General features: G+C 43.3%; 1 protein-coding gene across 1 annotated transcript; it reads right to left on the bottom strand.

The window, feature by feature from the left end:
* Positions 1-3,260: 3,260 nt before the first annotated feature.
* Positions 3,261-4,661, bottom strand: LOC147981140 (uncharacterized). The gene is made up of 2 exons (XM_087517037.1): positions 3,673-4,661; positions 3,261-3,582 (listed from the first exon to the last, which is right to left on the bottom strand). Exons 1-2 carry the CDS (start codon positions 4,659-4,661, stop codon positions 3,261-3,263), a joined length of 1,311 nt encoding a protein of 436 aa, XP_087373163.1.
* Positions 4,662-14,209: the final 9,548 nt, after the last annotated feature.

Genomic DNA, 14,209 nt, shown 5'->3' on the forward strand with positions numbered 1-14,209 from the left:
TGTGGGTGCGAGTTCATCGCATTCACGACCTATAACATCTTCACCGACTTCGAGAGCGTCTTCCCCGCTCGCAACCGCATGCACAGCCTCCCGTACTACCTCGGCGACAACGGCCGTGAGGAGGAGGAGTACTGAAGCCGGCGACGAAGAAGACGGTGAAGCCGGCGGTTAAGGTGAAGACATGGCGGTGTTGCCCTAGCTACCCTATCTATCTATCTATCTATCTACTATGTAGTGTTAGTTTGGTGTGTGTGTTGCCCGAGCTATCTATGTAAGGTTAACTATTATCTATGGTGTCTATGTAAGAACTTATGTTGCCCTAGCAACCGTACCCTATCTAAGTTAAGTTATGTGTGTTATATTAATGCTTTGTTATGTTTGTATTTTGTTTGTCCCAAGTTTAGACACGGCTAATTGGCATGGGAAAAATTAACCAAACAAACTAAAAATGATGTGTTTATAGATGCCTTCTAAAAATAAGAACATATTGTACATTTTTACACGGCTTTGGTTTGAGAGCTCTGTATTTTTAGGTATTCAAAGAATACTTTGGTTTTCAGAAATATTGAAGTATCAAATACTTTGAGATATTTGGCTTTAGTCAAAAGTGTAGTTTTAACTACACTATGTTTGAAGTATATAAAAAAGAGGTTTAGACCTCTTTTTCTAATCATGAAGTATTGGTTCGCAAGGCATAATAATACTGCAGTTTGCAAATACTTTGATTCTAAAAAATGAAGGTACCCATAAAGGAAAGCCAAAAAAATTCCTCAATGAGATAGAAGAGATTGGGCAATCAAATTAATGAAAAAAGCAATCAGAAACAAAAAAGAACAAAGCAATCCTTCCTAAACAAAAAAAGAAACATCGCTTGTTTCTGGGCTTCTTTTTGGGCCAGCGAACTAGGTTTTTTTAGCAGAACTGACGAACTCGAGGACAAAAGTTTGGCAAGTGCGACAGAGAAGAGATGAACTTGATGTATGTTCCTTGTGCTGCTCAAGTACTACTTACTATCATCTGACGAGCTATGGTATGATACAATACTCGAGGTTATTAGCTAACAAAATAATCCTATCACTGAACTGGTAGTTGTTTTCTGCCGAAACTGAAAGTGTCGAAACTTAACAGTAAACTGCATACATTCAGTGATCGACAGTTGCACTAAACAGAGTTGCATTTGAGATAAACAGACTTGGATTGCTAAACAGTGGCAACAACAGTAGACAAACATCTCTAACGAGAGATGGCCATCAAGTAAAAAATTCCTAGAGCAAGTATTCCTAAAGCTATCAGATTGGATTGCTTCTTCAACTCAATCAGCTGCTTGAAGTTCTTGTTCATCTTCTTCAATTCCGTCTTCAGTTCGACATCTACCACCGTCGGGTATTCTGGACGCGCTGCTGCTGCTGGAGCGGCACTGTCATGGGGCAGATTGGACTCGCTGATTGCATTCCCCCTCGAATCCAGCAAGCCCGACCCTTGAAGCCTCTGGATGTAATCATCCATCCACTCGAAATGGTGGCATTTCTTCACGATCTGAAAATGAAATCATGTAACCTAAATCCAAATCTGACAGATTTTTTGAGAAATTAGAGATAAAGGATGCGAGGAAAACTCAGATCTAACCTGCCCCTCCGGCTTGCTCTCACATTTGACGAACTCGCGCCCAAAGTTCCAATTCTTCTCCTCCTTCAAAGTCAATCGCTTCAGTGGCGTAGTCCATGGGCAGTCAGTGCATCGAGTCATCGGCACTGGATCATACACCGACCACATGGAACGGGGGGCTGACGAGGAGGTCGACATATCGCCCAAGAGGAAGAAACAGAGGAATTGCTCGAGAGGAAGAAGAACGAGAAGATGGGGAAAGAAACAGAGGAATTGCTCGATCTGCTCGATGCCTTTGTCTGTCAGATGGAGAAGAGGAGAAGGGGAAGCTATATTGACGATTTGCCACATTGTATTTTGCAGTTTCAATATTTGAACCAACTCTTAACACTGACATGTGGTGGTCATATGCGAAAAATACAATTTCATATGTAAAGTGGGGCAGATCGTAAAAAACCCGAGAAGGACAGTGCAGTAGCCAATCAGGATGCATCACGCGGATCGCGCATGCCTGCCCCACATCTGACGGGTGGTGTTTGGCGCTTGGTAGGATCCGACGGCGCACATTCGACGCTAGGGTTTGGAGCATTTCTGCGGGGTTATGAGCGAGTCAACGGGGTTATTAGGGTTTGACCAGATTTGAAATGGCCATAACAAAATTAGAAAAAATCACAAAAATATAAAACAAATGTAGTTCGTCCGTTTATGAGACCTAGTTACCATAAAAAATATAAACTCGGTATAGGGGCGTTTTTTTGAAAAATCATTTTTTGAAGTGATCTGTCGAAATCAAGTTCAAATGTTTTTAAAAAATTCAAAAAAAATCAAAATGTTGTAATTCTTGCGCACATAGCCGTCATATGTGACAAGGTTATGAGAAAAAAAATAAACTTGGTGTAGGTCATTTTCATGAAAAAAGTCTTCACACAAATGAGCTATCACCTATGAACATTTTCAGAGTTCGTAGAATAGGGAGAGAGGGTTTAGGATTTGAAAAAAAATCAAAATAATTAAAAAAAAATCAGAAAAATCTCCATAGCTTCATTTTGGAGTGAGTAAGAAGGATCTGAACTTACTTTTTCATTTTCATATCTAAAACGTGTTATTTGACGGTTTTGAATTAAAAGCATATTTTTTTCAAAAAAATGTAGTAATATGAATATTAATCAATAAATAGTGAGACTTCGTTTTTACCCTATATATATGGAACAAGTGTTAATAAAAAAAATATATGCCTCATTTAGGCAAGGTCAAAAAAAACTTGATTTCAAATAGGGCTGTTTACCCTAGTTTTCGAGCTCGTTTCTAGCACATTTCTCATTCGGACTGTTCACCTACGAATATTGGACTTCAAATGCTCGATCAAATACACCGCACAGAGCAATGAACCTCCAATGTTCAACTTCAACTTTGACTCGAATCCAAATTTTGGCCCAAATTCAAATATTGATTTAAATTCAAATTTTGATGGAAATTTGAATTCTGACTCAAATAAGAAACCAAAGTAGAAGAAACATTATTACAACTGATAAGTTTTCACAGTAGCTCAAATCTACCAAGTTTTAAGATACCAACATCTTAATACAAATCTACCAAGTTTTAAGTGATCCACTCGTCCTCAAATTGACAACACAAACATTTCCCAACAACTTAATTCAAATTTTCGACTTGCTCCTTGTGTTTGCAGCTGGATTCACCGTCTTGCTCATGGTTTCCCTAGTTGAGATGCTCTTTTCTTTCAGACTCTTGTTCCTTTTGATCTTGGGCTTTACTTGGGGTTTTCCTCGTGGAGGTGCTGATGGAGTAGTTGCACTCGCCGAGCACTTGACGACCATTTGACGATCATCTATGGGTTCAGTAATCTTTAAAGGCACAATTGGAAAAATTACGCCCTCCTCTTCCTCTCTTATAGATTCAAAACCATCAAAGGCCATGGTTTCAAAATCTTCTGCTTCTTCATCTCTTGGCCTTTTCTCCCTAGAGCTGGTAAATAAAATTATAAGCCATAGGCAAAAAAGAGAACAAATGCAAACAAAAGGGTAGCTGCATTCTACAAAGGGTGCAAACACATACCAAGATGCTTCATTTGCTGCTGCATTCTCCACTGCATCTTCAGTCTCCATTGCTGTTGCATTCTCCTCAGCATTGGCTGTTGTCCGTCTTTCCTCCTCTCCAAATGATGCATCCACTGCATTGGTACAAAGCCTAGCAATATGCCCCAGAACTCCACATTTTTTGCAAGCACGCTTCTTTGGTACACGACCCTCCTCACCTGCTCTAATCCTCTGGTTCCTTGGTCTTCCTGGTGGTCTAGTAATGACAGGAGCGTGGAGTTTGAACCCTGTATCTACTATGTTCCATTGATCTTTCCCCAATAGTGCAGGCACATTGTCAGCATAAGTAGCCATAAATTTGGCAACAGAGAAATACTCAGAGCAATATTGATCAACTTCACCATCTGCACCCCCGATAACGGTCATCAGATGTAGGGCATGTATGCATGGCTTCCCATGGATCTGCCATTGCCTACAAGTACATTCTCTAGTACTTAGGTTCACAGGATACCTCCATACCCTATTTTTAGTGTCAGTATAGGTAACCTCTCCCTCATATGTACCAGATCGAATACATTTCATCTTCAGTCCTCTTGCCTTCAAGTGCAATGCCTTAATCAGTGATGGGAGCATTTGATGACCAACATATTGTGTTTCTGCAATTCTTTTGCGAAGAGCCATCTTTATCATGATCATTTGCCTCATCTTGTCAAATGCTTGCCACAACAAGAGCCCTTTCACTGACTTGAACTTTGAATTGAAGCATTCTGCAAGGTTACTGGTCACATAATCTACTTTGCAAATTTCGTTGAATTTGCTTCTTGACCACACCTTGCCATGATGTGCATCCATGTACTCCTTCACAAGAGGATTTTGAGCATACAACACTCTCAAATGGTGTTCATGCTTCCTTTTGCTGCATGTGTATGATGCTGGACATAAGTTCTCATCATAAACTTTACCTTTGAACTTCTTTTTGAAATTATGCGCTAGGTGTCGCATACATTCCCTATGCTCCACTCCAGGGAATACAATTTCCACTGCACTCTCTAAACCCTTGCAAGCATCTGTGTGTATAGCTAAACCTAGGGGTGTGCCTATAATGTTGCGCAACTGCTGCAGAAACCAGACCCAACTTTCCTCAGACTCCGCCTCCACCACACCAAATGCAACTAGGAATAGCCAGTTGTGTCCATCAACTGCAGAAGCTGCTACTAGCTATCCTCTCCATCTTCCAGTCAAATGTGTAGCATCTACAGCCAAATAGGGCCTGCAACCATCTAGAAACCCCTGCCAGCAAGCCTTGAAACAAACAAAAGCCCTTCTGAAGCACTCCTTCTGAAATGACTTCCCTTTTATTTTGAATGGAACTGTATGCTTGTCAATCTCTACAACACTCCCTGGACTTGCCATCTCCACTTTAGCTTTGAAAGTGTAAAGCAGCTGAAAACTGTCATTCCATTGACCATTAATTCTGTCAAGAGCCTTTTCCCTAGCATTGAAAATTCTCATGTAAGGAATTTCTATCTTGTACTTCTCAAAAAGCTTCCCATGGAGTGCTGTTGGACCAAGTCCAGGTTCTTCTCTCAGCCAATCCAATATAGCATCTGCCACCCACCTAGTTTTTGCTAGCTTGGTTTTGGCCTTCCCCCCTCCCCCTCCAGGTGGACAGGTGTGCTTGTGTGGGTTTTTCTTTATATGAAACAAAATAAAAGGGTAAAGAACAGTTAAGAAACCTTACTCAACGATCTGAAACTAAATTACTAACTGAACTTGGATTACCTGAATATATTTGCTCTTTCTCATACGAGATGCATGCAACTTCCACCTACACCTAGGATATGGACAAAAAACTATGAACCTTGCTGGTCACTCCTTTTAATCTTATAGGTGTTTTCAGATATAATGCACCATGTTGTCACTGCATTCCGACAGTCCACCATTGATTGGAAAATGGTACCTACACTAAGCTCAGGTTTTTCCCTGTTCCACTCAATTGTTGGCATGTCATCACCATCGTATTCATCCTCTATTAAGCTGTCCATGTTCTCCACCTTCTCTTCATCGTCAGTGTCATCAAACCTAGCTTGGCTGATGGGCTCCTCCATATATTCGTCATCCACTACTTGCTGACTGGCTACATCGACCAGTTCAGGAAACATCATCTCGTCTTCATCATCATTTGTAGGCACTGCCTCGTCAGGTTCTGCATCTTCTTCTACACCAACTGCAGAAGGTACACGAGAAGCAGCAGCTGAATCGGAACCAGAATTGGCAGCAGGCATGTTGTGGCTCCATGAACCACTTGCTTTACTTGGTGTCGACCTACAAGAGTGTCGGGGTGCTGGCTATTAGCACAAATAGATGATGTCTGAACTCCCTTCCCCTTCGCCCGTTCTGCGCGTGGCTGAAGCACATCGATTTGGAGTTTACCGAATCAGCAGCCAGCAATCCCAGCAAAAAGCAACGGCATATGATCGTTGCAAGTTAGTGGGAGAAATCTTTGCTCGTCACTGCTGAAGTAATTCAGTTCAACAGCATCGGCATCACTCCAGGGATAGGTGTTTCGGAGCTCAGCTCACAAATCTTTGAAAGATATGATGGTTTCTACCACTTTAGGATAGAAAAATGATGAAATCAAATGCGGTTTAGTACCACGCAGCACACTATTTTCCATTCTAATCGCCGGCCGGAAAGCCAGCGGGGATCAATCCTATTTTGTTGGGGAAGGAAACAAAGGCTTCAGTTAGCTGGGTAAAATCGAGCACAAATTCAAACGATTCAAGCAAACAGAAGTCAAACACGGCCTACAATACGACTTAGAACGTCAATTTGAGAGGAAACAATGCTTACCCAGGTTTAATCCATGAATTATCTCCCGCGGATTCGACCCAATCCTCTCCATGATCGACTGCATTCTGGGCGTCCTCACTCAACGTCGCTATGTAATCCCGGATGGGGGGTGGGCTATATCTGGCGGAGACCCGGCGTCGCCGACGAACGAATGAGGGCATAGGGTGGAGGAAACAACTGCGATGGACGCGGCAAGATGCCGGCGGAGGGGGCGGGGCGGCGCTGTGCAGTGCAGCCTGTCTAGATCTGTTTCAGATTCAGACAAGCTGCCCAATACATGTCTCCTTGCGGTCCCACCCGTCAGCAAGCAACAGTCAAACGAAGACTCGGCCCCACTCGTCAGCAATTAACGGTCAATGGACGGTCAAGACGGCAAACGCCCGCTATGAGCATTTGTGAGAGTTTCAGCTAAGGAAGAGGGGAAAAGTGAGCAAATGTTTGGAGCGTGGGGAAAAGTGAGCACAACTAAGGAACCAGGGGCACTAATTTAAATATCCCATGATTATACGATATGCATCACACAATCTCAGATTCATCTATTCAATCCAACACAAAGTACTTCAAAGAGTGCCCCAAAGTTTCTACCAGAGAATCAAGACGAAAACGTGTGCCAACCCCTATGCATAAGTTCATCGGCGGAACCCGCAAGTTGATCACCAAGACATACATCAAGTGAATCACGTGATATCCCATTGTCACCACAGATACGCACGGCAAGACATACATCAAGTGTTCTCAAGTCATTAAAGACTCAATCCATTACAAGAGAGTAGAGGGGGAGAAGCAACATAAGATCCAACTATAATAGCAAAGCTCGCGATACATCAAGATCGTGCCAAATCAAGAACACGAGATAGAGAGAGATCAAACACATAGCTACTGGTACATACCCTCAGCCCCGAGGGTAAACTACTCCCTCCTCGTCATGGAGATCGCCGGGATGATGAAGATGGCCACCGGTGAGGGTTCCCTCCTCCGGCAGGGTGCCGGAACAGGGTCCCGATTGGTTTTTGGTGGCTACAGAGGCTTGCGGTGGCGGAACTCCCGATCTATTCTGTTCTCTGGAAGTTTTAGGGTATATGGAGTTATATAGGCGGAAGAAGTACGTCAGGGGAGCCACGAGGGGCCCACGAGGCAGGGGGGCGTGCCCTAGGGGGGTGGGCGCGCCCCCACCCTCCTGGCTCCCTCGTTCCTTTCCTGACGTGCACTCCAAGCTTTTGAGGTAGCTTTCCTTCCAAAAATAACTTCTCTAGTTGATTTCATTCCGTTTCGACTCCGTCTGATATTCCTTTTCTTCAAAACACTGAAATAGGCAAAAAATAGCAATTCTGGGCTGGGCCTCCGGTTAATAGGTTAGTCCCAAAAATAATATAAAAGTGGATAATAAAGCCCAATATCGACTAAAACAGTAGATAATATAGCATGGAGCAATCAAAAATTATAGATATGTTGGAGACATATCAATGTACATTGAATTTGATGAATTATTTCAGTTATACAATCAAGATGACATCAACAAATCTATTGTCAGTTGCTATTGTCTGTAAGTATTATTTCTGTAATTAAGTCTCTAGCTCAGCTTGTTCATTGCCTGTATAATTATCATCACTATATTACACAAAATGAAGATTCTCGAACGCAAAAAAGAGGACAAATCTATGACATTGGGTTCATTAACCCAAATAACATATATGAATATACGGTAAAAATCAACACTAAGGAAACAGAGGATTATTGGGGAATGTAGCATGCAATTTCAAAAAAATCCTACGATCACGCAAGATCTATCTAGGAGATGCATAGCAACGAGAGGGGTGAGTGTGTCTACGTACCCTCATAGACCGAAAGCGGAAGCGTTTGTTAACGCGGTTGATGTACTCGAACTTCTTCTCGTTCCGACCGATCAAGCACCGAACGTACGGCACCTCCGAGTTCTGCACGCGTTCAACTCGATGACGTCCCTCGAACTCTTGATCCAGCAAAGTATCGAGGGAGAGTTCCGTTAGCACGACGGCGTGGTGACGATGATGGTGAAGTAATCCGCGCAGGACTTCGCCTAAGCACTATGTGAATATGGCCAGAGGCGTAAACTGTGGAGGGGGGCTCCGCACACGGCTAACAATTGTTGGTGTGTTTTCTAGGCGCCCCCACCCCATGTATATATAGGTGGGAGAGGGAGGGGAGCAGCCTTGGGGCACCCCAAGTAGGAGGAATCCTACTTGGGGCCTCCTCCAATTTGGCCTCCCCCTTTCCTTATCTCCGGAGGGGGGAGGAAAGAGGGGAGAGGGGAAAGGAAGGGGGAATCCTATTCCCTCTATTTCCTTTCCTCCTCCCCTTTTCCTTTCTCCACTTAGATCGGCCCATATGGGGGCGCACCAGCCCACAAGGGGATGGTTTGTCCCGCCCTAGGCCCAATAAGGCCCATATCTTTGCCGGGGGGGGGGGGGTGCTACCTCTTAAGCTTGCGTTGGATTTCCCCGAAGAGGAGAGGATGATGTAGTAGAGTAGCGTAAGTATTTCCCTTAGTTTTTGAGAACCAAGGTATCAATCCAGTAGGAGGCCACACTCAAGTCCCTCGTACCTACACAAAAGCAATAGCTCCTCCCAACCAACGCGATTAGGGGTTGTTAATCCCTTCACGGTCACTTACGAGAGTGAGATCTGATAGAGATGATAGATAATATTTTTGGTATTTTTGATATAGAGATGCAAAGTAAAAAGTAAAAGGCAAAGTAAAAAGCAAAGCAAATATAAAGTGATGGAGATTGATATGATGAGAATAGACCCGGGGGCCATAGGTTTCACTAGTGGCTTCTCTCAAGAGCATAAGTATTCTATGGTGGGTGAACAAATTACTGTTGAGCAATTGACAGAATTGAGCATAGTTATGAGAATATCTAGGTATGATCATGTATATAGGCATCACGTCTGAGACAAGTAGACCGACACCTGCCTGCATCTACTACTATTACTCCACTCATCGACCGCTATCCAGCATGCATCTAGAGTATTAAGTTAAAAACAGAGTAACGCCTTAAGCAAGATGACATGATGTAGAGAGATAAATTCATGCAATATGAAATAAACCCCATCTTGTTATCCTCGATGGCAACGATGCAATACGTGCCTTGCTGCCCCTTTTGTCACTGGGAAAGGACACCGCAAGATCGAACCCAAAGCTAAGCACTTCTCCCATGGCAAGAAAAACCAATCTAGTAGGCCAAACCAAACTGATAATTCAAAGAGACTTGCAAAGATAACCAATCATACATAAAAGAATTCAGAGAAGATTCAAATATTATTCATAGATAGACTTGATCATAAACCCACAATTCATCGGTCTCAACAAACACATCGCAAAAAGAAGATTACATCGAATAGATCTCCACAAGAGAGGGGGAGAACATTGTATTGAGATCCAAAAAGAGAGAAGAATCCATCTAGCTACTAACTATGGACCCGAAGGTCTGAGGTAAACTACTCACACTTCATCGGAGGGGCTATGATGATGTAGAAGCCCTCCGTGATGACGACCCTCTCTGGCGGAGCTCCGGAACAGGCCCCAAGATGGGATCTTGTGGATACAGAAAGTTGCGGTGGTGGAATTAGGTTTTTGGCTCCTGTTCTGTTCGTTTGGGGGTATGTACGTATATATAGGAGGAAGGAGTACGCCGGTGGAGCTTCGAGGGGCCCACGAGGCAGGGGGCGTGCCCTAAGGGGGGGGGGGCGCCCCCCACCCTCGTGACCGCCTCTTTGATGCCTTGGCGTAGGGTCCAAGTCTCCTGGATCACGTTCGGTGAGAAAACCACGTTCCTGAAGGTTTTATTCCGTTTGATATTCTGTTTCTTCGAAACACTGAAATAGGCAAAAACAACAATTCTGGGCTGGGCCTCCGGTTAATAGGTTAGTCCCAAAAATAATATACAAGTGGAAAATAAAGCCCAATATAGTCCAAAATAGTAGATAATATAGCATGGAGCAATCAAAAATTATAGATACGTTGGAGACGTATCAGGCATCCCCAAGCTTAATTCCTTCTCGTCCTCGAGTAGGTAAATGATAAAAAGAGAATTTTTGATGCGGAGTGCTACTTGGCATAATTTCAATGCAAATCTTCTTAATTGTGGTATGAATATTCAGATTCTAAAGATTCAAGACAAAAGTTCATATTGACATAAAAATAATAATACTTCAAGCATACTAACAAAGCAATTATGTCTTCTCAAAATATCATGGCCAAAGAAAGTTATCCCTACAAAATCATATAGTCTGGCTATGCTCTATCTTCACCCCACAAAGTATTTAAATCATGCACAACCCCGATGACAAGCCAAGCAATTGTTTCATACTTTAACATTTTCAAAACTTTTTCGATCTTCACGCAATACATGAGCGTGAGCCATGGATATAGCACTATATGTGGAATAGAGTGGTGGTTGTGGAGAAGACAAAAAAAGAGGGGAAGATAGTCTCACATCAACTAGGCGTATCAACGGGCTATGGAGATGCCCATTAATAGATATCAATGTGAGTGAGTAGGGATTGCCATGCAACGGATGCACTAGAGCTATAAGTATATGAAAGCTCATCAAAAGAAACTAAGTGGGTATGCATCCAACTCGCTTGCTCACGAAGACCTAGGGCAATTTGAGGAAGCCCATCATTGGAATATACAAGCCAAGTTCTATAATGAAAAATTCCCGCTAGTATATGGAAGTGACAAAATGAGAGACTCTCTATCATGATGATCTTGGTGCTACTTTGAAGCACAAGTGTGGTAAAAGGATAGTAACATTGTCCCTTCTCTCTTTTTCTCTCATTTTTTTATTTGGGCCTTTTTTTGTGGCCTCTTTGATTATTATTTTTTTTCGTCCGGAGTCTCATCCCGACTTATGGGGGAATCATAGTCTCCATCATCCTTTCCTCACTTGGGACAATGCTCTAAAAATTGATGATCATCACACTTTTATTTTTCTTACAACTCAACAATTACAACTCGATACTTAGAACAAATATGACTCTATATGAATGCCTCCGGCGGTGTACCGGGATATGCAATGAATCAAGAGTGACATGTATGAAAGAATTATGAACGATGGCTTTGCCACGAATATGATGTCAACTACATGATCATGCTAGCAATATGACAATGATGGAGCTTGTCATAATAAACGGAACGGTGGAAAGTTGCATGGCAATATATCTCGGAATGGCTATGGGAATGCCATAATAGGTAGGTATGGTGGCTGTTTTGAGGAAGGTATTTGGTGGGTGTATGATACTGGCGAAAAGTGCGCGGTATTAGAGAGGCTAGCAATGGTGGAAGGATGGGAAAAAGTGCGTATAATCCATGGACTCAACATTAGTCATAAAGAACTCATATACTTATTGCAAAAATCTAGAAGTTATCAAAGCAAAGTATTACGCGCATGCTCCTAGGGGGATAGATTGGTAGGAAAAGACCATCGCTCGTCCCCGACCGCCACTCATAAGGAAGACAATCAATAAATAAATCATGCTCCGACTTCATCACATAACGGTTCACCATACGTGCATGCTACGGGAATCACAAACTTCAACGCAAGTATTCTTTAAATTCACAACTACTCAACTAGCATGACTCTAATATTATCACCTCCATATCTCAATACAATTATCAAGCATCAATCTTTTCTTAGTATTCAATGCACTCAAAAGAAAGTTTCACAAATCTTGAATACCAAGCATATTATTATTAAGAAATTTATCATGCTATTAAGACTCTCAAAATGATCTAAGTGAAGCATGAGAGATCAATAATTTCTTTAAAACAAATCCACCACTGTGCTCTAAAAGATCTAAGTGAAGCACATAGAGCAAAATTACAACGCTCAAAAGATATAAGTGAAGCACATAGAGCAAAACTACAACGCTCAAAAGATATAAGTGAAGCACATAGAGTATTCTATCAAATTTTAATTCATAATTGGCTCTCTCAAAAGGTGTGTACAGCAAGGATGATTGTGGCAGACTAACAAACAAAGACACAAATAATACAAGACGCTCCAAGCAAAACACAGACACTACAAAAAAAGACACATCCGTGACATTTTGGGCCGAACGAATTTTTTTTCTGTCATACATATGACACTTCTATGATGATAATTGTGACAAAACCCGGTATCATCATAGATGTGGTGGGCTCCTACTTCTATGACAAAAAATCATGACAGAAAATGGGCTTTTCGTCCTGGGCGGGCCGGAGACGCAGCTGCATGACATTCTTTGGGCCGTCCATGACGGAAAAAACCGTGGTAGAAGCGAGGGGGAGGAAAATTTCGGGGAGTTCCCGGTTACGGTGGGAGGTTGGGGGCCGAGCGATGCGCGTTTCTCTCATACACGTACGCGCGTGTGTGCGAGGCGTTGGCTCTAACTGAACCCGAGCAAGGCGTTGGGCTCTAACTGAACCCGAGCGATTGCACTACAGGCTACGCGTTACTAAACCCGAGCGATCGATCGATGGCTGTTAACTGAACCCGATCGAGCGATTCCTTGGCTACTGCTGCTAACTGAAGCCGATCGATGGGATGAATAGTGAGTGTTGGGGGGGGGGTTGGATGAACAGTGAGTGGTGGCGTTGCCTCTGGATGAACAGGACCCCGTGGTGTGGTGGAGGGCAGGATGAATAGTAGACGATGGAGGGGTGCCTGTGGAGGGGTGGATGAACAGGACCCCGTGGTGTGGAGGGTAGGATGAACAGTAGACGGTGGAGGGGTGCCCATGGAGGGTTGGTTGAACAGGACCCCGTGGTGTGGAGGGCTGGATGAACAGTAGACGATGGAGGGGTTGTTGAACAGTAGCCGGTGGAGTAGCGTGCGGTGGAGGCTTGTAGGATAGAAAGTATGTCTAGAGGGGGGGTGATTAGACTACTTGACCAAATAAAAACTTAACCTTTTCCCAATTTTAGTTCTTGGCAGATTTTAGCTAATTTAGGACAAGTCAAGCAATCATCACATAATTCAAGCAAGCATGCAAAGAGTATATAGGCAGCGGAAGGTAAAGCATGCAACTTGCAAGAATGTAAAGGGAAGGGTTTGGAGAATTCAAACGCTATTGGAGACACAGATGTTTTTCCCGTGGTTCGGATAGGTGGTGCTATCCTACATCCACGTTGATGGAGACTTCAACCCACGAAGGGTAACGGTTGCGCGAGTCCACACAGGGCTCCACCCAAGGGTAACGGTTGCGCGAGTCCACACAGGGCTCCACCCACGAAGGGTCCACGAAGAAGCAACCACCCACAAAGGGTCCACGAAGAAGCAACCTTGCCTATCCCACCATGGCCATCACCCACACAGGACTTGCCTCACTAGCGGTAGATCTTCACGAAGTAGGCGATCTCCTTGCCCTTACAAACTCCTTGGTTCAACTCCACAATCTTGTCGGAGGCTCCCAAGTGACACCTAGCCAATCTAGGAGACACCACTCTCCAAGAAGTAACAAATGGTGTGTAGGTAATGAAGTCCTTGCTCTTGTGCTTCAAATGATAGTCTCCCAACACTCAACTCTCTCTCATAGGATTTGGATTTGGTGGAAAGAGGGTTTGAGTGGAAAGCAACTTGGGAAGGCTAGAGATCAAGATTCATATGGTAGGAATGGAATGTCTTGGTCTCAACACATGAGTAGGTGGTTCTCTCTCAGAACATATGAGTTGGAAT

Source organism: Triticum urartu, chromosome 3A (genome assembly GCF_056163025.1).
Source record: "Triticum urartu cultivar PI428250 chromosome 3A, HENAU_Tu73, whole genome shotgun sequence".
NCBI classification, from domain to species: Eukaryota; Viridiplantae; Streptophyta; class Magnoliopsida; order Poales; family Poaceae; genus Triticum; species Triticum urartu.

Bases quoted from the DNA above. Each gene is read 5' to 3' on its own strand.
- LOC147981140 (XM_087517037.1), bottom strand. From the start codon at position 4,661: ATGCGACACCTAGCGCATAATTTCAAAAAGAAGTTCAAAGGTAAAGTT. The intron at 3,583-3,672 runs GTTTGCACCCTT...TACCAGCTCTAG, and splicing joins AATGAAGCATCTTGGTATGT to GGAGAAAAGGCCAAGAGATG.